Source organism: Mus caroli, chromosome 5 (genome assembly GCF_900094665.2).
Source record: "Mus caroli chromosome 5, CAROLI_EIJ_v1.1, whole genome shotgun sequence".
In the NCBI taxonomy this organism is placed as follows: domain Eukaryota; kingdom Metazoa; phylum Chordata; class Mammalia; order Rodentia; family Muridae; genus Mus; species Mus caroli.
This window is the reverse complement of record NC_034574.1, coordinates 86,032,397-86,055,356: the sequence shown is the minus strand read 5'-3', so window position 1 is coordinate 86,055,356 and position 22,960 is coordinate 86,032,397. Positions and strand designations below refer to the sequence as shown.

The 22,960-nt window shown below is 49.5% G+C and overlaps 1 protein-coding gene across 4 annotated transcripts in view; it reads right to left on the bottom strand.

Annotated features, from left to right (window-relative positions):
• The window catches only part of Shroom3 (shroom family member 3), a 286,870-nt gene that overhangs the window by 10,057 nt on the left and 253,853 nt on the right, over positions 1–22,960 (bottom strand). For all 4 annotated transcript variants that reach the window (XM_029477237.1, XM_029477239.1, XM_021162394.2 and 1 more), the window contains 5 exons: positions 21,102–21,233; positions 11,804–14,978; positions 6,659–6,732; positions 3,840–4,673; positions 2,042–2,533 (listed from right to left, as the gene is read on the bottom strand). In XM_029477237.1, coding sequence (XP_029333097.1) covers positions 2,042–2,533; positions 3,840–4,673; positions 6,659–6,732; positions 11,804–14,978; positions 21,102–21,233 — 4,707 coding nt within the window. The remainder of the gene's footprint in view (positions 1–2,041; positions 2,534–3,839; positions 4,674–6,658; positions 6,733–11,803; positions 14,979–21,101; positions 21,234–22,960) is intronic.

Below are 22,960 nucleotides of genomic sequence, written 5' to 3'. Positions count from 1 at the left end.
AAAAAAAAAAAAAAAAAAAAAAAAAAAAAAAAAAAAAAAAGCCGAGGGAGAAGAGAAATGTACAGTTTTAGAAAGGAAGATCTACCTGTTGATTACACAGGGGGTGGGGAGCTCAGAGCTGTCCAAGAAAACCAGGAACTAAAAACCATGGTATCTTATGCTGTTTGCTTGACCATAGTGGAGTTGCTTTTTAAAGTCTGTTTCATTTTTGTGAGGAGATGGGGGTGGAACCTGGCTCCTCAGGCATGCTGGGGGCAGGTCAGGGTTCGGATACACCACATGGAAGGACGATCTCTTGGAGAGAGAGTTTAACTCTTCAGTGATAGATTATTTAACTGTGGCAAGAACTAGGCATACAACATCTTCACCGATCTTCTTTAAGCAGCGTATCTGCGTGTAAGCCAGATGACTAGAAAGCTGGAAAAATCCTCCACACGCATGTGTGAAGCTTCTATCAGCTTCTCCCCAGTGTTCCTGGCGCAGCTAGGCTGCTCAGGACTCTGACGAAGCCTCACAATGCTATTTGCCACAGCAGGACTACATTTACTTTCACCAGAAGGTGGCGCATGTCATCTTTCTGAAACCCTTGGGAAGGACAAGGTCAGGACCATTTCACTACCAAATTCACCAGGGAATATAAATTCTCAGGCAATGGTTTTCTAAGGACATCTGTGAATCTACACTGGTCTTTGTGCAGCACGTAGTCACACGTAACAACAGCATGGCATTGACTCTCACCATGGCGAGCTACACAGTGAACATTTGCTCCAACCCTGAGCAAGTCTCAGTGGGAAACGCTCTCTCAGAGGGCATCCTTGGGGCCTTGTGGTGCCCAGCGACTGCCCTTTACAGTGCAGGTGTCCAGCGATGTTTGCTACAGTGTGATTCTGGAGACGTCACCCGCACCAAAGGCAGCCTGGACTCCCCAAATCTGAAGCTGAAGAGACAGGCAAGGAAGCTGCGAGGCCGTGAACAGATGCGCTCTGAGAACATAGCCCACAAATGGCAAAAGCTATGCACACAGCTCTTTTCTCCCTCCCACCCAAATAAAACAGAGCTCCTGCTACTGACTCAGTTACAGTCAGCTGCAAGTTTCTAAACGGCAAACCCGTATTTGGGTGAACTGTTCTGTTTGTATTTCATCTGGAAGCTACTTACTGCTGAGTCGCAGTCTGTCAATATTATCACTAAAAACTAAAAAGGAAATAAAACCCATTCTACATCTTTCTCCTCATAGTCCTTTAACCAAGTATGTAAGAAAATCTCAGAATAATTTAAAAAAAATCCACAAAATAGGAAACATAACTGCTCACAGTTCTCCCACTGTGGCTGGGCCCTGGGGTGGTGTTCCAAGACCAGCAGAGGCCTCAAGAGCCTCCAGAGTGGGGGCAGGGTGAGGGGGTGGGGGTGGGGTGGCTAAGTGGTCCCGGCATACCCAGGAAAGCGTTTCCCACTGAGATCTGTTCAGATTTGAGCAAATGTTCACCTCAATGCCTCAAAGTACATGTCCTATACAGTAGTAAACACATCTATTTCTCCCCTCCCCCTTTCATAAAGACTGGTCCACTTAGTTCTTGTAGACGCCCACATCCTGCCTTTGCTCCCTTCTCAGCATTGAGCCTGGGGGATGTCCCTGAAAGTGACCTACGACAGGACAGCCAGCCATGTGTTTACCAAGTTAGGGACAGACACGGGTCAACTGCTGTGGGAGCTTCCACTCTCACTTGCCAGGGCCTGCCTAGGTGGATCAAGGCGTTAATACGGCTCTGTGTTTCTGAGGTGGCTGGCGGTCCTCTCAAAGGTGCGCTGTGAAGATGAGCTACCATAATGTTTATGTAAGGATGTGTGATGCACAGAAAATGACCTCTGGCTACAAATGACAGTGGTTCCTACTGCTCTCATTCTTGCTGTTGGGCATTTGCCCCACCTCCTGCCCGAAGGCTGGGATGGAATGTTACTCTTTGCATGTGCATCCAAAGCCTATCATCACCCCACAGGAGTTGAGCCACAGGCTCTTTGGGGTGGACTAGAAGGGACTTACGCCTTGGCTTCACATCCCCCACGCCTGGCGGTGATGTCTAAGGCTTTCCTCTTTGCACCACTATCCATCAGCACACTGGCGTCTCCAGGGAACAAACCCTCCATCAGGTCCATCGTTGTCTTCATCCTGGAGTCAGGATCCAAAATGTCTGCCAGAGACTTGTCTTGGTGGACAATTTCCTTGGCTAGAGCCTCTGTCCGGATATCTTCTGAGGTCTTCTGAGGCTCGGTGTGAGTTTTCGTTCCTAGATCCTGAGTTCTGTCGACAGGTTCGTAAGTGAGGTTTCGGGTCTGGCTGGGACTGAGCTGCTTGCCAGGAGAACCGCTGAGCTGAGGCTGGGCGCTCGCGCTGGAAGGCGTGTTGGACTCGGCTTCTGAACCTTTGGCCGAGGTTTGGGGCGGTGTGGCAGTCATTATCTGACTACCTTCGGAATGGGCTGCCCCAGGCACGTGCCCTTCCCTTGTGACTGTCACCCTGGGAATTCTGCAGGAACTGCGAAGGGAAGAAGAGAGAGAGAGAGCGGTTAAGGGGAGCACCGATGGTGCTGAGGGCACAGGAGATGTGAGGGAGACACATTAGGGCTACAGCGTCCCAGAGCAGGAGTGGCTGACACAAGGAGACACGTCTGCGGCACTCTCCCACGGCCACGGGGTTCTGAAGGGCCTTCTTCTGAGCCCAGGGCTGGTTCCTACATACATTCACTAGGACTCAGTTTTGACAAATGTTGCTGTTGGGCCCCAGAGCTTTCTGGGAGGTACAGACAGGCAGAGGGTAGTAGTGGTGAGTGACCTCTGTGGTATCCAAGAGATGATACCCTACAGAGGTTATTTTGTGTTTGAGACAGAGTTCTCTCTTGCTACATAGTCCTGGCTGTCATGGAACTCACAGAGATCCACCTGCCTCTGCCTCCTGAGTGCTCAGATTCTATAGAGGTAATTTTTTAAAACATCACACACACACACACATTTAGGGCAGCATTGTGCCATAGTATATGTGTGGAAGTCAGAGGACAGATTCTCCCCTTCCACCATAGTGGGCCTGGAGAGCAAACTCTAGCCATCAGGCTTGGTGGCACTTGCCAAGTAAGCCATCTTGCTGGATCCCAAGAAGAGAATTCTGTTATGAGCAATCACTAGTCTCAGAAACTGTGCTGGGAAATGCTTGTTCTGCACCAGCCTGGCTTCACATCACCGTCTGTTAGCTCCATCCTGTACCTCTGGCATGGAGTGTCTGCAGACAGGAGTAGCCATCGAAATTCAGCCTCTTCTTTGAGAGGCTGCCTCCAGGCTGTGTGTGTGTATTCTGACTTCAGTGTTTTCTCCAATGTCTGTTCTATCAGCAATATTTATTTTAAATGTATGAGTCCTCTGTCTGCATCTACATGCCAGAAGAGGGCATCAGATCCATTTTCTAGATGGTTGTGAGCCGCCATGTGGTTGGTGGGAATCGAACTCAGGACTTCTGGAAGAACAGCCAGTGCTCTTAACCACTGAGTCATCTCTCCAAGCTCTCCCAGCCCCCCTTTATATTATACTTCTTTTTTTTTTTTTTTTTTTTTTAACTGATCTAAAACTCAGTCAGACAAGAGGAACTGCGTCTTGGCTCTTCAAATGATCACTTCTCTGCAGACAATACACGCCAGCCCCCCAAGGCAAACTTTATAGAGTTGTGTTGAACTTGTATAAAGAATCTGTCCCCAGGCTCTCCTGTGCGTGACAGAGGAACGCCCTGGGACCCTGGCTGCCAACACCTGAGAGCGAAGGATGGCCGCTTCCCCTCACCATCACTGCCCACTCACCCGCTGCCAGCTTCCGTGGATGCCTCACCATCCAGCAGTACCTCACACAGGGCTTGGGGAGGAGGCGGAGGAAAGTCATCTGTGCCATTCACTAGAGGTTCCTGGCTCGGTGGCGGTGGCGGTGGTGGTGGTGGAAGAGCTTCAAATGTGGGGCTTGAAGTAACCTTGGGGTGCAAGTCCTTCACGAACACTTCATCATCATAGTCCCCCCGGGGAGGTGGGGAAGGTTGAAGGGCTGACTCCGATATTCGGAGAGAGATCCTTCCTGGAGTGTCTGGGTCAGAAGTGCTGCAGGAACTTGGAAGACTCGGCTGGTTTTTATAGTGCTTCAGGTTCGCAAACTCAGGCGCCAAGGTGTCCTCAGCAAGGCCGTCCTCTCTGACCGCGTGGGCCCATTTCACCCAAGGTGGAGGGGGTCGCTGAGGCAGGGATGTCCTCTTCCACATCCCCTCCTCTAGTCCATATGCTGGGCTGTTGAGCTCAGGGCTTCTTGGGCTGGCAGGCTGGGTCACTGCAGAGGCAGGGGATGAGGGAGGCTGTTGCCCAGTCTGCTGATCAATGGCAAGCTGTGACCGGTAACTGGAGGGGACAGGCGATGGCAGAGGGGAGCTGAGTGAGGCAGCTCTGGCATCTGGGAAGTGGCCGTGCATTCCTGCTGAGAGTGGCCTAGGACCAGGTGCTCTATGTTGCTTCAGACGATCCATGGCTCCGGAAGATTCGGGAGGAGCCGAGGAAGCCACAGTGGCTTTGCAGCCTGAGCCGTTCCAGCAGGGCGTAGGGTGGTGCAGGGGCAATGCCAGCTCATTTTGGCCTTTGTCTGAGCAGCTGAGAGACCTGGAATGGGGCACAGACTTGAGGGTCAGAGCTCTGCAGAGGGGGCAAGCAGTAAGCATCAGAAACACAGACGAGCTAAGTACTCTTCCTCCCGAACCAAGTTACACTAAGTAGCGGGCAGGCAGAGGACCCACAGGCAGGGTCAGAGTCCTTTCACTAGCCCTCCCCACAGCCCCCACTCCTGCCATGACACACGTGTAAAATGGCTTCTGAGGACAGGCATGAAGGAAAACCAACTCCTTTCCTTAGCTCCTTTTGGACTACTTTGGGGAACAGCTCTAGGCTCTGGGGAGAAAGACTGATGCCTCTATGTGTCCCTGAACCATAACAATGGAGGGGTCTGCCTGGGAGTGTGTGCGTGCGCGCGCAGCTGCTGAGTCTGGAGGTTGGTAATAGCATTTTCTGTTCTCTAAGTCTTATTTCCTAAGACAAAAATGAACAAATGAACAAAAAAAAGTCACCTCTGCAGGACATAGTCAAGTACTGACTGACATAGCACCCAAGCAAGTGATACTGTCACCAAGGAAACCCAACAACCAACTCCTGGTAGATGCCCTTGTGGCTGGATGGAGTGGGGATGGAGGGATGGGGGGAGGCAGGGAGGAGAAGCGAGGAGAAGTGTCTGCAGCATGGCTAGCCTGTGCCTGTGATGGAACAGTTAGCTAATGTGGGGATTAACAAGGCAGCCTCTAGCAAGTCCTGCCTTCTGTGAATTCGTCTGCAGTTCCGCAGCTGGCCGTGGAAGGGGACCTGGAGAGCAGATGAGCCTCTCGTTTCACCCATCTGAGGCCTGGGGTGGAGCTGTGACTCTTTCCTACATCCCAGCAGCCGTTCACCACAAAACCATGAAGTGCCAGACAAGGTTGACACAGCCTGTGGAGGGAGACGGCATGCAGCCATGTGCATGCTCTTATGTTTGCTGGAGACAGATGGTTGGGTGAAGGGCCTCTCTCAGAGCTCCTCAATCTCAGATGTAGCCCCACCCCCACCCCTACCGCCATCACAGGCTCCGTTATTGAGTCCAGGGACATCTATGGGCTATTCTGCACTTCGTAATGGATTCAGAGGCAAGCCCTCTTGAAACAGCCTCACATTTGAAAAAAACCTTAAAAATTATGATAAAACCCTTTATGTAAAATTTTATCTTCAGCATCTGGTAGTGGTGGTGATAGATAGGGGCAGGGGAGAGTAAAGACAGGGTGTGGCTCCCTAACCCAGACTGCCCTCTAACTCTGGAGCCCTCTGCCTTCACCTCCCAAGTGCTGGGTGCGCTTAGACTGCACTGCACACGGCACCTTATGCGGTCTAAGCACACAGCTCCACAGTGTTATACATGTTTGTGGGATGGGTGTAGCTCTGTCACAGCGCCCTCACCTAGTGTACCGAAAGGCGCTGGCCCTGCTCCCCAGCACCAGAAAGGGAAAAGTTCTCCTTGCTGTAAGTCAAACCTCTAGAATGCTTTACATATTGTAGAAGTGAAGCCTACATATCCACTCAAAAACTCCATTTCTCCCCATACCACCCGGGCAATTACCACTCTCCCTCTGTTTCTGAGATTTTGGTCAAATGCCTTACGTGAGTGGATGCAGACAGTGTGACCCTTTCCATCTTATCTCATTTAGCTAATATCTGCAAGGTTCATATTTGGCAGGATTTTTCTCTTTCAAAAGTGGACAGTACTCCACCATGCTCACACACTCTGTTTATATAGTCATTCCCTGATGGAGACCTGAGTCCAAAATGGTTTCTGACTCCTGTCAACAGAGAACAGCACTGCTGTGAGCTTCCGCACGCAAGCCTTTCTCAGACTCGGCTTTTAGTTCTTTGGGATGTCTACTCAGGAGCGCTACTGTTGGGTCACATGCTAGCTCAGTCTTTAATGCTCTTTCCACACCACCGACTCACAGTCCCACGGTGCACAGGGTTCTGACCTCCTGCCCTTACCAACACTTGGTTTTTCCCCGTAACCACATATTAGTACATACCTAGGTCCCGGGCCAGCCAAACAGCATGGATCCTTCACAAAACCAAAGCCGCTCTCTTCCCTCAGGAGCACATCCTGTGAGTACAGGAAAAGGCAACATTAAATCTGTGCAGCAATCTAGCCTGTAATCAGGCTACAGTAAACTCTCCCAAGGCTCACCTTCATGTGGTGTCAGTAACTCCAGGGGGGTCTTTCAGGGTAGTTTTTGTTTGTTTTCACTATGGGTAGATATTGGTATCCTGAAAGGGTTAATACTATAACGCTGATGGTGTAAAATCTGTCCCATGTGATCTGGTTACGATGAAGAGGACACTATTACTAGAGATGATAATGTAATCAGTTCTCCATTATTTATTCTCCATTACAGGACAGGTGAGAAAGGAGAATTCATATAGAATCTGAACCTAATCTTAATAACTTATTCACTATTTGATTTTTCTAATGTGATAAAAGCTTTTCCCGTCCTTGTCCATGTTTTCGTCTGTGCGGAAGAGAAGCCAATAAGCGATGAAGCCTCCCATGCTGACAGCTGGCAGACAGCAAGCGGATAACAAGCACTTAGCTGGACTGGAGTTCAGGTCCCTAGAACTCACGTAAGTGCTGGTGGCCACGGACGGTGACCCACCTGCAATTCTAGCACTCAGAAGCCAGAGACGGGATCCTCAGAGCAAGTTGACTAGTTAGTTATACTAGTAAGCTCTGAGTTTAACCGAGAGACCCTTTCAGTCCTCCAAGCCCTGCATACATATACATGGGTAAACCAAACAGTGGAAGACATGGTTCAGTGGTAGAATGCTTGCCTTGCATGCACGAGGCCCTAGGTTCAATTCTCAGTACTGTCTCTCCCTTCCACTGCTGCTCCCCAAAAGTCAAAGGTGACTGTTGGCAGAAGCAGCAAACGTCCAGATGTTAATAATTTCACCTTTCCCTTATTAGGTATATTACTGTGTGCCAGACACTGCCAAGTTTCTTGAATGGAATATTATCTATTTGACATTTCCACTGAAACGTGCATGCATCCATGTGCGCATAAGTACATGAATATGTCATGCATGATCAAGTGTGTTTAAAGCCCAGAAACAATCAGTTCTTAATATACAGTTAAATGAGTAGAGGAACTAGGATTCACAGCAGGACTTCTTCAAAGCCCAAGATCTTTCTGTGGAATTCAATGGGTTAAATGCAGCTGGTTTGAACACTTGACAGTGAATTCCACAAACTGAGCCCCTGATTCTCACTGTAGAATGGAATCCTGTCTTCATGACTCCTAGAGCCCTCTAAGTCTTATCCCACCATCCTTCCCTGCTGACACCAATAGGCAAGGTTTTGCCAATAGTTACCCTAGGCGTCAGCTGAGCTCCTGGCACAGCAGAGTTCAATTACATCCACTGTGTTTCAGTATGTGAATGAAGCTAACCTGCATTTGTGTGATTTGGCCCTAGAAATGACACTTATGTGGGTATGCATTTAAAAGGGTGTGGGAGTTAAATCCAGTAATCAGCTATTGAGAGAATTTATCAGGTTTCCTGTTAATCAAGATGCCCCTCCTCGTTTCCACTCCTACCCTCACCCCCAAAGCAGTGGGCATTGTACATGTCATGCAAGTCCTTTACCACTGAGCCATACATATCCTCAGATATCATTGGACAGAAGGAAAATGTCTTCTCAACCTAGCAGAAACACAAAGAGGGTATTCTTCTTGTGTGTCTTCACTGTCAAAGAATACTTGACTCTCAGGGCAACACAGAAAAGAACAGCAGTCGTAGGAGAAATATCAGGCACAGACACATAAACTAACTTGGTAAACATCTATAGTAGCTCGAATATTCTTGCCCTGGGTGTGTGTGTGTGTGTGTGTGTGTGTGTGTATGTATGTATGTGTGTGTGTGTGTCACTATTTGGAGGTGTGGCTTTGTTGGAGAAAGTGTGTCACTGTGCTGTGGGCTTTAAGACCCTCATCCTATCTGCCTGGAAGCCAGTATTCTGCTAGCAGCCTTCAGATGAAGATGTAGAACTCTCAGCTCCTCCTGCACCATGCTTGCCTGGACACTGCCATGTTCCACCTAAGATAGAATCTAATTTTTGATAGTTATTTTAAAAACTGACTTAAAGAGGTAAGCAGATCTCTGCGAGTTCAACTCCACAAGAACAAATGATCGGACCCAAACACTAGCTCTCAGCATACCTCACACCATAACCTGATGTATATAAAAGCCCAATCTGGACTCTCTTTGAGGGGGGTTCCAAGTTTAATAGCTCTATGACCAACAAAATACGATGACTGCAGTAGTTGTCTATGATAGGGCATTAGCTTGCAGTACCTACTGAAATGAATTAAGGATCCAAACGGAAAAACTAGCTACTTAAATATAAGTAATAACTGATAAGAACTAAAATGAAATCCATTTACCACTTGATATTCTCAGACACGAGACGTTTAGTTCTCACCACCTTCTCCCCACGCCAGCCTGTCTTTCAAGGAAACAGCATGGTTTAACCACTTAAGCCTCAACGAAGGCAGTGTCTCAAACATTATCCTCGACTACCTTGGGCTGGTTTCCTACCCTTTCTAGGTGCCAGTCGCCCCTCTCACGTAACAGTTACAGTACCAACCTCACTGCACAGATGAAGGCCACGTCAGTGACTGGCACACAGTAAAAGCCTCATTAGTGTTGGCTGCTTGTAACTTCACAATTCACAGAAAGTCAGCTCTGTCAATTACCCTGGGGCTTGAATAGGTGTTTACTCTCGGGTGCTACCAACAGCTTACTGGCTGTACCCACAGAATCAAGCCTACATCCAACACTTTCGTGTGAGGCACTGATCCTCAGCTACTTATCAACTGCCTGTGCTCTTAACCACCTAGCCGCCGCCTCTGCAGACCCTAAACATTTAACCTAAGTAATGAAGACATATCTCATTCTATCTCAGAGGCAGAAACATCTGGGTGCTTTTTTGCAGCTTTGTGGGGGTTGGGGGCAGCACTTTAAGATGCTTAAGGTCTAGCTGATGGTGAGTGGAACAGTAATGAGCCCAAGGGCTCCATCCCCACCCAACATCCCTTTGTTCTGGAACTGTACTCTTCAAATGAAGAGGAGAAGGGGGTGCAGGGTGCTTCGAGTTTCAGAGAGAATACAAAGGTAGCCAGGGAGAAGCCCCGCCTTATCAAGCTTTGGAGTCACTTTCAGGCCATTCATAGCTCAACATCATGGTCTCGCGCAGTTATTGCTTCAGGCCTCCAAGTGATTCTCGGGATGAGTTGTTTGAGGGAAAGTACCCAACTGACAGCATTTTGAGAAGGATGCTCACAGAGCAGTGCACTCCCCACCATGCCAGAAATAAACTCTGAGGAATTTCGGTTTTAACTCAGATAGCCTGTACAAGTTTACCTTGTTTGAGTTCACTGAAGCAACGAGAAAAATTCTTTATTAACTAAACCTTAACAAAGACCGCAGGTAACAGGAGAATTCTTTAAACTTACAATTCCAAAAAAATTAAAAATGTAAATTTATAGTTCTAATAATAATAAACTTAAGAGTTTATAACACAAGTATTGATACAGTAGGAATAATTTTGTGTGCCCCCCCCCCACACCTCCTCTGGTTTCCTACTGCCAAGCTATTACACCCTGAGGCCCCAAGTTTTGTTTTAACCACAAATAAGGTAAAAGATGAAGAGTATGCATGAAGTTAGCCCACAGGCATCTCTCTAGTCAGGCAGGGACTAGCTGTTGGGCACAGGAGGCAGGCAGCTCAAGAATGTCTTGGAGAGTTGGTGTGAAGCTGAGAATTTCCTGACCATTCCTTCCTTGGCCTCAGAGCCCCCCCTCCCCATTAAATATCAATTACCTGTGGTGTCCCCTTAATAAAAGAGTGCCTAGATGCCATTCTGTGTTCAGTTACCTTCCTAAAAAACAGTTTCTCAAGTAATACAACCAACTTAATTGGGATTTGAAGAAACCTCACTGCTTTTCTAAAACAAAACAGAAAGTCTGCTTGAAGTCTATTTCCCAAGTGACCAGCTTATAAAATATTTAGAGAAAGCAAAGCAAAGAAAGCAAAGCAAAGCATTTGGTCATCCAACCAATTCCCTGAGACAGAATAATGACAGTAACAGGAGATTTGTTTTTTGCCTATGTTTTTCTATCTTTTTCTTTTTCTTTTTCCTTTTCCTTTTCTTTTTCTTTTTCTTTTCTTTTTCTTTTAGACAGGGTCTCTCTACATAGACCTGGCTATGCTGGGACTCACTACGTAGACCATGCTGGCCTTGAAAGGCACAGAGATGCACCTGCTTCCTCAGTGCTGGGATTTAAAGTGTGTAATTCCCCCTCCCCTTTTATACTATCTTTACAATACTGGGAGAGAAGAAGAAATTCCTTGGAGTTCTATGTCGTAAACTACTGTTGTACAAAGTAGTTGAAAAACCTTGTACCTATAGATTTTAAGTGCTCCATAGAATGGAAAACAGTACTGCGGGCTCTGATGGCAGTTACACCACGGAGAGAATATTCCTAGACAGACAGTTCTGAGAAGAAACTGCCTGGGACAACACAGCCAGCAAATCCTCTTAGAAGGATGCGTATGCCTGGGTCTGTGTATGCACACGTTTCAACACACCAGGAGAGGGGATGTTTCCTAAAATTACACACACACACACACACACACACACACACCCCACACCCCTACTTAAAGTATCAAAAGCCGGACCTGGTGGCAAAGGTTTATTTCGACTAGATGTAATTCTGAGAACGAAGGCCTGAAAGGTTCAAGACTAGCCTTGATAGCTTAGTGAGACCCTATCTCAAAAGAAGAGGCCGAGTACCGTATAGCTCGGTGGTTACAGTACTTCCTTGGAAGGAACAGAATCCTGCGTCTTAACTGTCAGAACGGTAACCAACCATAAAACAACTATATAGCTAAAAAACCAAAACAAAAAACCAAAACAACTATATAGACATTTATATATCTTTGTACGGGAACCAGGTAAGGTTAAGAGGGAAAATCGCAGAAACAAACAAATAAAAAACAATATTACTTTCTCAGATTTAAAAGAAAACAAACAAAGGAGAGGTATTCGGGGAGCCCCCGCTAAAGCTGTCAGAGTCGGAGGGGGCCAGTCCTAGGCCAGCTGGCTTGGCAGCACCTACCTGACCTTTCTTGTCGGAGGTGGGAGACGACCTGGACCTCACATGCACAGGGACCGCCAGTGTGTCGGAGCGCTCCAGCAGATCCTCGGCTGACTTGGACTTCCCGGCCTTCCCGGCCACCATGCCCCAGGAGGGCGGCCCGCCGGGTGTCCCGTCCATCCTCTGGACGCCCCTCGGTCCGCAGTTCGCTCCGCTGAGCAGCTGCCTGGGGACCTGAGGGTCCCAGCGTCGTCGCTCCCCGACTAGGCGTCCGCTGGCAAAGGAGCTGCTGCGATCTCGGGGCGCCTGCGGGCCATCCGTGGCCGACGGATGAGGGTGCTCCTTGCGGGGTAGCGCCTCTGGCTCTCGCAGGGAGCTCAGGCTGCAGGCGGAGGCCAGGCCGGGGCCATTGGGCGCCGCGGGGCCGGCCTGGAGGTAGGCGCTCTGTGCGCGCTCGCGCAGCCCGGCCTCCGGCGTGCAGGCGGCTCCTGTGGGCCGCTTGCCGGTCTTGCGCTGGATGTAGTCGGCCAGGGCGCTCTGCTGGAACTGCTTGAGCTCGGGGCCCGACAGGCTGAGCGTGGAGCAGGCCTTGCCGTCGCGCTCGAAGATGCGGCGCCGGTCGGCCACGGTGCTCTCCGAGAAGCGCGGCTGTGCGGGCCTCGGCGGGCCGCAGGGCGCGGGCTCGGCCTCCTCCGAGACCCCTACCTCGTTCATCTTCTCGGGCTCCGAGTAGGAGCGCTTCTTCTGCTCGACAGTAAGGCGGCGGCGTGGGCCTCGGCGGGCAGCCTGGGGTGCGGCTGGGGTCACGCTGTGTCGCTCCCGAGGGGTGTGCGGGGAGGACGAGGGCGCCGCGGCCTCGGGGCTCCGCATCCCCACGTGGGCAGAGGCGGGTCGCGGGCGCCAGGGTCTCGAGTTGGCGGGGGTGCCCGGTTCCAGGTCTCGGCGACGAAACGACGTGGCCCCCAGGACGCGGGACTGGGCATCCTTGATGCTGTTCCTGTAGGCGCGGCTGAAGGGCGCGTCAAGCAGGGGCGACTCGGGGGTGCCGGGCCTGTCCTCCGAGGCTTCCCTGTCCGCCTCACTGTAGAGCTGAAAGGTGCTCTGGCTGCGGAGCAGGCGGGCTTCTGGCCTTGAGGGCTCGCCACCTCGGGCGGGAGGTCCACTGTCCGCAGCGGCCCTCCGGATCAGCTGGCTGCACTGGGGCCGGGAAGCCTCTTCCTGCTTAGCCTCCCCGTTTGGGGGGTTCTGCTCCCCATTGCGCAGGTGCTCAGTGGACTCCGAGAAATGGACGCTGCCGGATTTTGGATCGTCGAGGTCACTGCTGGAAGTACTGGGGGTCGGGCCGGTCCTGCCAGGCCTGTAGCCAGGGCCGTACGCGGCGCTGCCCACGCTCAGGGGTCTGTGGCGCCCCTGCTCGCGTTCCTCTATTCTAGAAACCTTCTCCAGCACAGAGCAGTGGGGCTTCCTGTACTGCGGGGCGGCGGAGCTGCTGGAGTTGCTGGCGCTGAGCCGCCGCTGGCTCGCACCTGATGTCTGCGATGTCTGCGGCAGCGCTGGGGCCGGGGGCTCCTCATACCTGGAGTCTGCACTGTGGACAGAGTCTGCGGCGGCGTTCATTTTCCCCTCGGGCCTCGGATAGGAAACAGATCTGTCCAGGTAGCCCCTGATGTCGGAAGCCCCTGCTTTCCTTCCAGGGTCCTCCACCTTGGACCTGCCCCCAGGGTGAACCTCCAGGGCTTCTCCAAGCTCCACGCTGCTTTGTCTTCTTAGACTCTCTGGAATATTCTGCAGAGATGAGAAGGCTGATCTGGTCCTGCCAGAGTTGCCCAACAGGCCCTGGCCTTGGCCCTCCCTCTCTACTTTCTGCCTGAGGTTGGCATTGTGATCTTCCTGAAAGTCACCCTCCCAGGGCTGAGAGAGCCTGGAAGGCCTCCTGTCGTCACCCACGTGCAGGGCCTGGGCCTGAGGGGACGAGAGACTGTGGTGATTGGAACACGCTCTGCTGGCACCGTGAATGTTCTTTCTCTCGCTGGGATATGGGCTATGGCCGTGGGGAGGTGTGATGTGTCTCTTTAGGGAGGAGTCTTCATTTTCAGGCATTGAAGAAAAATGGACTTTGTAGATGTATTTGGCTGTGGGTTCTGGCCTTTTCTCCACCGGAGTCACCGAGTCGTGTTCTAGGGGCTGACAGAAGGCAAACCCAGGCCTGCTAGCTTCATTTTGATTCCCGTTCTCATCTAAGGTAGCCATCTTGTTACAGGTTCCCTGAGCAGCTGTGTATCCACTCTCTTTGACTAGCGCAGGGTAGACCATGCCATTACTACTCACAGAGGGCTGGGGCACCTGGGCAAAGTGAGGCTCCGGAGAAGGTACCGGGTAGATGCCGGTGGGCAGCAGAGGTTGGCCTGGCTGCGCCTTCTGGGTATAATTATGCTTAGATTTCACTGGGGGGCTGTTCTCTGGACTCCTCTCTGGGACTGTATGCAGCTGATCCTCAGCGAATGGGGTTTTCTGGGAACCTGAAGAGTTTGTCTGGGGCCGGCAGAACCTTTTCTGATCTAGGCTGGACCAGGAGCTGGGACGCTCGCGATGGCGGAAGGCTGCATAGCTATCACTGCGGGTAGGGGGCAGGGGTGCGCCTGCCTTCTGGGGCAGGTTGTCAGTAGCAGTCTCCAGGGAACCAGAACACTGCTGGCTCCAAGACGGGGAAGGCGTTCCCTTGCCCCGAGGAATGCTGTGCCATTTAGCACAGCCCTGACTGTCGGCTGAGGCGTGGGCATCCCTACCTTGAAGGAGCAAGGCTGAAGGGTTCACCTCATACTCTGAAGATACTCCCCTCCGGGTATCGTAGACCGTCTTGACGTAGCGGATGTCTGCCTGCCTCATCCCTTCTAGGAGGCCACCACGGGCAGAAATCATGTCCATGGAACCCGAACGTTCTCGGGCAGAGCCACCAGGGGGTGGGTACTCGAAGATGCTCGAACTGGTGGAGAAGGAGCTGTATGCGGAGTCCCTTTTGTTATGAAGGTGGCCTAGCTGGTCGATGCTGCTCGTGGACTTGGCAGGAGAAAGGAGATGGCAGGGTGGGTATCCGCCACTGGGCTCCAGGCTTTCCATGCTCCCCTGGGAGCTGCACTGGTCAGGGCTCTGCCTCAGATAAGCATGGTCGTAGTTGGAGAGGTCACTGGTCGAAGAGCTGGGAAGAACAGGAGACAAAGCAGTCAGTCCGCTGAGGGGTGGTTTAGTGGGCTCACAGACACAGGGCTCGCCTTATAAATCCACTCTTATGCAAGAGGTTCCGTTTTTGGAAGGGTGGGTAAAACTGGGCCTTATTCGGGGCCGTGTCACCACTAGGACTAATTGCCCAATGCTGTAGTCCTTACGTGCCTCTAATTAATCACCCAGGCTAACCAGAAGAAGAGGGTGGCCTTGGGCACAGGCAGAATGCTGATGTGACTTGCTGTGCTGTAACTGACATTTTGCACAGGCCAAGAAATGAAACGGGGGGGGGGGTGGAAATGAAGAAGGGAAGGGAGAGTGACAGAGGAGAGAGTTTTCTGTCTGTTGTGGATGTTCTCGGGGGAAACGGAGAAAAGCTTAGTAAGCAAACAGGCATGTGGAAGGCTGGGGGGACTTGGGGAGCTCACACACGCGCAGGATTTTAGTTAATATCTTTCCTTTTTAAGGAGTCAAAAGCTAGACTCTGGCAACCTTCCTGGAGTCTTGACGACGATAGTAGGGACGATTTGTTTGTGGGGAGAAGCTAAACACACAGCTGAATGGAGAAATCTACAGGGAAAAAGAAGTTAGAGCCAGAAGAGACTGGTGAGAGAGAGCGGGCAAGGGAGAAAAGCCGGAAGGGAGAGGGAAGCCGGAAGTCTTAAGCCATAGAAGGGCCTTAAGGCTGAATTCCATCACCAAAGCCACCCTCAGCGTGCCTTCAGAAGAGTGAGACTTTTGTATTTCTAAGCTCCTCTGAGTTGAGGAGAGAAAGTCTCAATATTGGCCCTTCATACACCAGAAATCGGCCTTAAAAAAAAAAACCAAACACACCTGTTTGTGTTAATAATAGAGGAGTCTAACTTGCTTGTGTGGGGACTGGGGAGTTTGGGACATCTCTGTAACTTCAATTTCGCTATGAGCTTAAGACTGCTCTAATAATTTACTATAAGGGGCTGGAGAGGTGGCTCAGCAGTTAACAGCACCAGCTGCTCTTCCAAAGGATCTGGGTTCAATTCTCAGCACTCACATGGTGGCTCACAGCTGTCTGTAGCTCAGATCCCAAGAGATCTGTCTCCTTCTTCTAGCCTTGGCAGCCATTACATGAGGTTCAGAGACATACATGTAGACAAAACAACTATACATATCAAATAAAAATACATTATGAAACATGTTTGGGCTGGGAGCATAGCTCAGTGGTAGAGCCCCTGCCTAGCATATGCAAGGCATCAAAAAGGGAAAAAAACAAAAACAAAACAAAAAAACAAACAACTTATACATCAATGGAGAAGCCATATTGCAATAAATAAAAATCAACCAACAATCTCCTCGTGTTAAATATTGTGATTCACTATTCTCCAAAGAAAGGTAAATCCAGAGTTCTTACCTCGGTCTTTCACTTGTAGGTGAAAAGACATTCAAGTGCATTTAAAATCATGTGGCGCATCTCTAGATACGGCAGAAGTAAAGGTGATGTCACAGTGGCAAAGCGTATAATGTTTTATGCTAGAATGGCTCCATAGAATACATGAAGAGCCTCAAAGGACGATGTTCAGAACCGAAACTGGTGATGGAGCAACAAAACACCCCTTGGTCAGCAAGGAGACCCCCTGCTCAGCATTTTAGCTCAACAGAATCTAGTTTTTTCCTCCTCAGAGAAAGTCAACTTACTGAATGAAGAAGCATCCTGCTTTGGGAAGGACAGGAAAGTCTCAAGAGAGAAGAAGAGAAACAGCTTGTGAGGCCGCCAGCTCGGGGAGATTCGACTTGCCCTCAGTGGCATGGTGGACGTTACGGCTAGATTTTACTGAGCTCTCACTTTCCCAGTTTAACAGGTTTATTAAAGTCAGTCCCCTCTGGCCATCTGCAGTTCCTTCAACTACCTGCAGCAGAAGGGGTAGAGGTGACACTTGCAGGGGAAGTGGAGGCAGCTGCCCACCTGAGAGCTGATTCACTCACCAGTTCTATGCACAGAGTAAACACTAATTTAGTCTTCCTCTTAACTGCTGAGAAGCCTTGCAGTCATTCACCAAACATACACACAACTAAGCCAACAGCCAATTGAAACATGGAAAACGTTACCTCCTATGCTTCTCAATGTACAGATGGTGTCTGGAAGTGGGAAGTCACACCTATCTCTTGCCAGACAAGAGCAAGTGGCCAGGGACCTCCTTCCTGTAACAGACCTCGAGTGGACAGCACCACATGGGGATTTTGGAAGCTACTCTCCTACCTGAGTGGACTCTGTCCCTCAGAGCTCCTGTTCTCAGGCTGCCTGAGGAATATGGGGCCCAGTGTTGGCCTCTGGGAATAAGTCTTTCTTTCCCCTGTTACCTGGATCCTGATCCTAAGACGCAGTACTAGAAGTGGGATGAGTGACAACGAGGAACAAAATCTTCAAGCCTGCCACAGTTTCGATGCTAACACAGGCAGCCTTACTGTCAAGGAGTGACCTTTAGTGGTCAAAGTCCTCATCATGGTCTGGCTACTTCTCCAAGCTCTCGGTCTGCTGCTGTCCTGGATCACTGCATTCTAACCTAAGACCCTCCTGGCAATGACTCAAACACATGAGACGCCTACATCCATCTCAGCCAGTGCCTCAGTTTTTGCTGCTCTACCATGAAGCATACTCTTTGCCTGGCTCACTCCCTTTCCTTACTTAAGTCTCCACTTCAGAAGACTTCCAAACATGAGTATCACCTTGGCTCTCCTTACGTCCTGTAACACTGCTTTTATTTTCCTCACGGCACTTAATACCACGTGTACAGCTTGCCTGTAAGAAAGCAACTTCAATTCTATCAACAATGTTTAAAGAATGGAAAGCACACACAACAAAATATTTACTGATTCTGGGGCAGATACAAGCATTCTACTTACTCTACTTTGTGTACTTAAAAGTAATTTTCAGGGGCTGGAGAGATGGCTCAGCAGTTCTTAACTTATTGCTCCTGCAGAGGACCTAGGTTCAGTTCCTAACACTCACCTGGTGGCTCACAACTACCATCAATCCAGTTTCAGAGGATCTGGCAACCTCTTTGGACCTGGGGGTACCAGGTATACATATGGTCCACATATATGCACACAGGCAGAACACCCTTATATTTTCAAAATAAAAATATTTCTCAAAAAATTTAAAAATTTTAAATGTTCAAAACATTATGAAAAGCACACACACAAACACACACAAAATGTATATAGAAATGTCCTGATGGGCACACACAGAACCTTAACTCCTAACGTGATCAAATCTGTTTTCGAAACACTGGTCTAAAATTAAACAAGGTTGTTTACCGCCAGGCTTCTCAGACTTCCATAAACTATTATTCATCTGTTGTCTCTAAGTGGGGAGACACTAAACAGTTTTCTAAACTTCTATGACTCTAGAAACGTTCTGCCAAAGAACACGTAACAGACTCATTTTATGGACGACTCTTTGAGAAACAGTATTATAATTTTATATCTCCTTCAGGGAGTGTGCCCATCACTGGGACCGTTTGAGACACGGGTGCTCGCATATGTCAGGTGAATGCATCTCAGTGAATCCAGTACATTAGTGTCTTGACAGTGCTACTTCAGCCTCTTTTCAGAGACACTATGTGACTCCTCAGTAGCCTCTAAAACTTGAGAATCACTGAGTGGTACCTCTGTAAGATAGCGGAGAGATAGCACCAGGGGCCTGGCAGAAAGCAGCTAACATCAAGTTTCAGGGCAATTCCAAATCCAACCTCACTCCCAGACATGTTAAAACCTGACTAGCCTCTCCTCTCTGTCTTGTCCCTCCTGGACTTCCCATTCCCCTCACGTTCCTCTTTGCATGAGAAAGAGATCCTTAAGTTGGACATAAAATTGGGCTTAGGAATCTAAGTTAAAGCCATCAGAAGGAAGCGGCCAACTGAGCTGGCACACTAGATCACTAGAGGCCACTGAGAGGCTAGAGACGCGCCAACAGTCCTCTCCTAGCTGCAACTGCCATTGTGAGACTGTGAAGAGACTGGAGAGAGGCCCTGTGAGATGCCCTGGGACAGAGCTGCAGAGGTGCCCCTGAGCTAAAGTGGGAGAGGACACGTATACTCGCAGCATTCTGGGTAATGTGAGCTTGCCTTTCTCCTACAGTCACACAGTGCTTTTGTGTCAATAGCCACATCAACATCAAAAGGGCCAGGGGCACTCACCATACAGGCACTGTTCAACCTCTCTAACACACTTACCGGAGGTTAGGATGAAGGGGAGAGGAGCAGCGTGGCCCTCAGAATACTGTACTTTGATGCCACAATGCCCCCACTCCCGAGGCCTGTGGAGCCTACCGCAGTCACTGCAAGCAGGTGTTCCACACACTGACTACAGCAGTTCGATTTCTGATACAGGATTAGTATATTCCTTAGATCACGTTATGAATTGAGATTTAGGGCTTCCTAAGAAAGTGAGGGGCTGGGAGGTTCTAAAGGTTCCCTCCATCCCATGGCACTTTATTAAGACACACCTACGCCCATGTGTGCGCTCTGCTTTACGCTAAGTTCTTTTGCAGGCAGGTTGCGCCAGACTATTACAGTTGTCATGTATGGAGTGTTTGTACCATGTACATGCGTTCCTTTATTTAATGCTCACAATGACCAGGTAATACAGGCATCATTAACTTCATCTTAGAGAAAAGGAAGCCAAGATCAGAGAGTGCTCAGGCTCGAGCACTCAAGACAAGGAGTGAGAATGAGCAAGGTCAAACCCCAAACCTCAAGCACTATGTTATTCCCTCCCGCCCCACCTCCCAACATGCTAGGTACCCACACTTTGCCTTGCAAAGGGGAATTTTGCGGTGTGGGGGTCTAGTCGCTGGAAGAGGTGGCTCAGATGGTGTGAACTGGTCCCCTTAAAGGGCTGAAAAATCTACAATAGGGAAAGGAGGGTCTAGAGGAAGGAAGATAATTAGGAACCACTTCTTCCTGTGGCCTGATGTGTCTTCTAATATGATGGGAGATTTTTATCCTGTGTCTACCACTCAGAGGTCTATGATTTGCCTTTGAGCAAGTCGTGATCCTTAGGGGCTCTAACTGAGTCCTAACAGCCATCATCTGTTAAGTAATCCTCCCAGAAGCCTCCTAGTGGCTTTCTTTAGCACGCATGCGCAAACAAATGCCACTACCTGCATCTCATTTCTATTATGTTTGAAATGATCTTCCACCTCCCTGCCATCGCCCTGTCTCTGTCTGACTCAAGTAGTAATACTGTGTGGACCCTGAGTCCTCAGAGTCGAATGGACGCAACCTTGAACACACAGCTGGTGTGGGGAATCAGGACTCAGCTTGTTCTTCAGTATGTCTGAGTGTCTGGGTTTGGATCCCCTTTCCCCAGTTCCTCTCAGATGCGTGAGGCCCGATTTCTAGAATAGATCCCTTTGTTTGCCACACTCAGGGTGGCTCTGTTCAGTCTTTAACAACCTTAACTAGCACCAGGATGACTAGGAAGCAGAAGTGTAACCCAGTAGCTATGTGCACATACTGTGGCACCTGGCTCAGATCTGTCCTGACTCACATACTGATCAGCTGCCCATACTTGGATTAATCTTTGCACCGTTCAACTTCCTGTTCTGCAAAATACTTATGTGTTCAAGTGGTGCTGCATGCAGAAGAGGGAAATGAAGGGATCACATGAGATCAATGTCATCATGTGTCACTGAAAAACCCTCTATCCTATTCCTTTCTGCTTCAGGGCCATGCTAGACAGATGGCTTTGATGGAAGGAGGAAAAAAAAAAATCAAGTGTAACATTTAAATATAAGAATATCACCAATTTAGCTGTAAATATGAACAGTTTTTGACTAGTACAGACAGGACATTGAAGCACCCAGAAAGGCAGTCTTCAGTTTTTCAAATATGGCATTATAATAGGCATTGAGAAACAGCTGACTGTGAATGGGTTCCATAAATATCTCAAACGACCAGCCATGATCAAACTATTTCCAGTCTCCCAATCTAGTTCAGAATGTGATGTAAGGATGAATCACCCACATAGTTAGCATTTGAAGAGGATGAAGAAAAAGACATTTTGGGGGTAAACATGACCTTTGAAGGAGAGAAATCCTTAGATGCCAGCCGTGGCCACTCACCTGGAATGGTAGCTCTGGTGCCAAGGAGGGCCCATTGTGCCCTGAGATATCTGCATCATGCTGACATCAGGCTGTGTCTCCCCAAATTTGGTGGTATGCCACGAGTGAGGGCGAGTGGCAGGCTCACTACACCTGTGGAGACATAGGAGAGGGACCCTTCAGCACCAGCAGCTTCTCAGCAGAGTCCCCTCATGAAATGAAGTAGCCTAGGTCCCAGCGATCACAAATGAAAGTACTGCTTGCTTCTCCGAGCACTGTGTCCCTTCCGTTTTACTTTCTATTTTGACATCACACAGGAATGCTGCAAAGTTAGTACAACTTTATTTAGGTTTCCTACATGTTGGTATTTTATGCCTTCTGAATATAAGGACATGGATGCCTGGGTCTTCCTGAACCTCTAGCTTTATAGAAAAACAAGAATACTAAAATTCCTTCCTGTTTCCCAAGGGACTTTGCATAGATGCACGGTAAAAAGCATACCGGGGTTTTTCAAGTCCTCTTTCAGAGCCTGGGTGGACGGTGCTGCTATATCACTGTCTCGGAGGAATGGTATGGAAGTCAGAGGCTGCCCTGCATTGACAGCGAATGCTCTAAACCACAGTCTAGAGAACAAAGTGTTCTCCGAAAGACTTTCTCATTTTGCAAGCTGGTGACTTCAACCTTTAAGTATCCTGCCCTTAAAGCACAAAGATCTGATGGAGCCAAGGAGAAAGCGTGGGTATCCTTTAGACTGAACATGAATGAGCTCTACAAGGAGTCAGAGGCACGAGTCAGCTGCTGGGCGGTATTTTTGGCATCAAAGTGAGAGGACCATCCAGGCATCTCATGCTGACAGCTATGAGATTGTGTGGAAATATTTCTGTGGTTTAGAAACACTTTGGGATTCAGGAAGTCCCGTGATAAGATGAAGATGATAGATGCAACGTATCCCAAGCCCTCGCATTTGTTGTGAGCGAGTTGATGGGATAGAGCCAGGGGGACAAGCCTGTTAGCCAGACCTACCTAAAAGGATGGGCAAAGCGGGGAAGAAGTTGAGGGTGGATGACGAAGGGAATGGGAACGGATAGGAGGAAGTACTGATGGAAACCACTCTTCCAGCTCTAACAAGTATTTCTGAAGTATTGGAGTAATTATAAAGACGGGGCAGGGCCAGCCAGGTGGCTCAGACACTGGCAAAAACGCTTCTATACAAAGCTGAAAATCTGAGTTTGACCCCTGGAACCCACATGAGGGTAGAAAGAGAGACTCAATCTTTGACTGAGCCATATGCACCCCCTCCTCTGGGGTGTGCACACATCCACACAAACACATATAACTATTTTTTTTTTAATGTAAAAAGTAATTACCCAGAGATTGGTCCCAGAATTAACTGTGGTCCAGGCACACGGGGTCAGGCCACGGTGGTAAAACAGGGAGCTGCTATAGCACTGACTGTGGTCTGAAACCAGAAGGGCAAACAGAGGCCAAACAGTAGAACTGCCGGGCTGGAATCTATAGAGTAACCAGAGGAACTTTGTGATGAACTAGGAATCGCAGGTGACATTGCAAAAAGTCAAGCCACCCTCAGGTGACTGGCTTGAGGCCATAGCCTGGCTTCTGGGGAACCTGATGCCCAAGGACTAGAAACAAGGGTGTCAAGTACTGAGGTGCTGTACCACCAGCCTACAGCTCTCCAACACCACCCCTGAGCCCCCACCCCCACCAAGAGCTGACTTGACCTTGGAGAAGTGCCAAGTCTGAAGGCTCAAGGGAGACAGGACCTCGGGAGGATCTGAGAGGCGCTCGGTGAGCTGGGACGTACTTGCTCTGTCCTTGGTCTCTTGTTTTTTTATCCTTCATCTTGTTAGCTCAGATAAAGG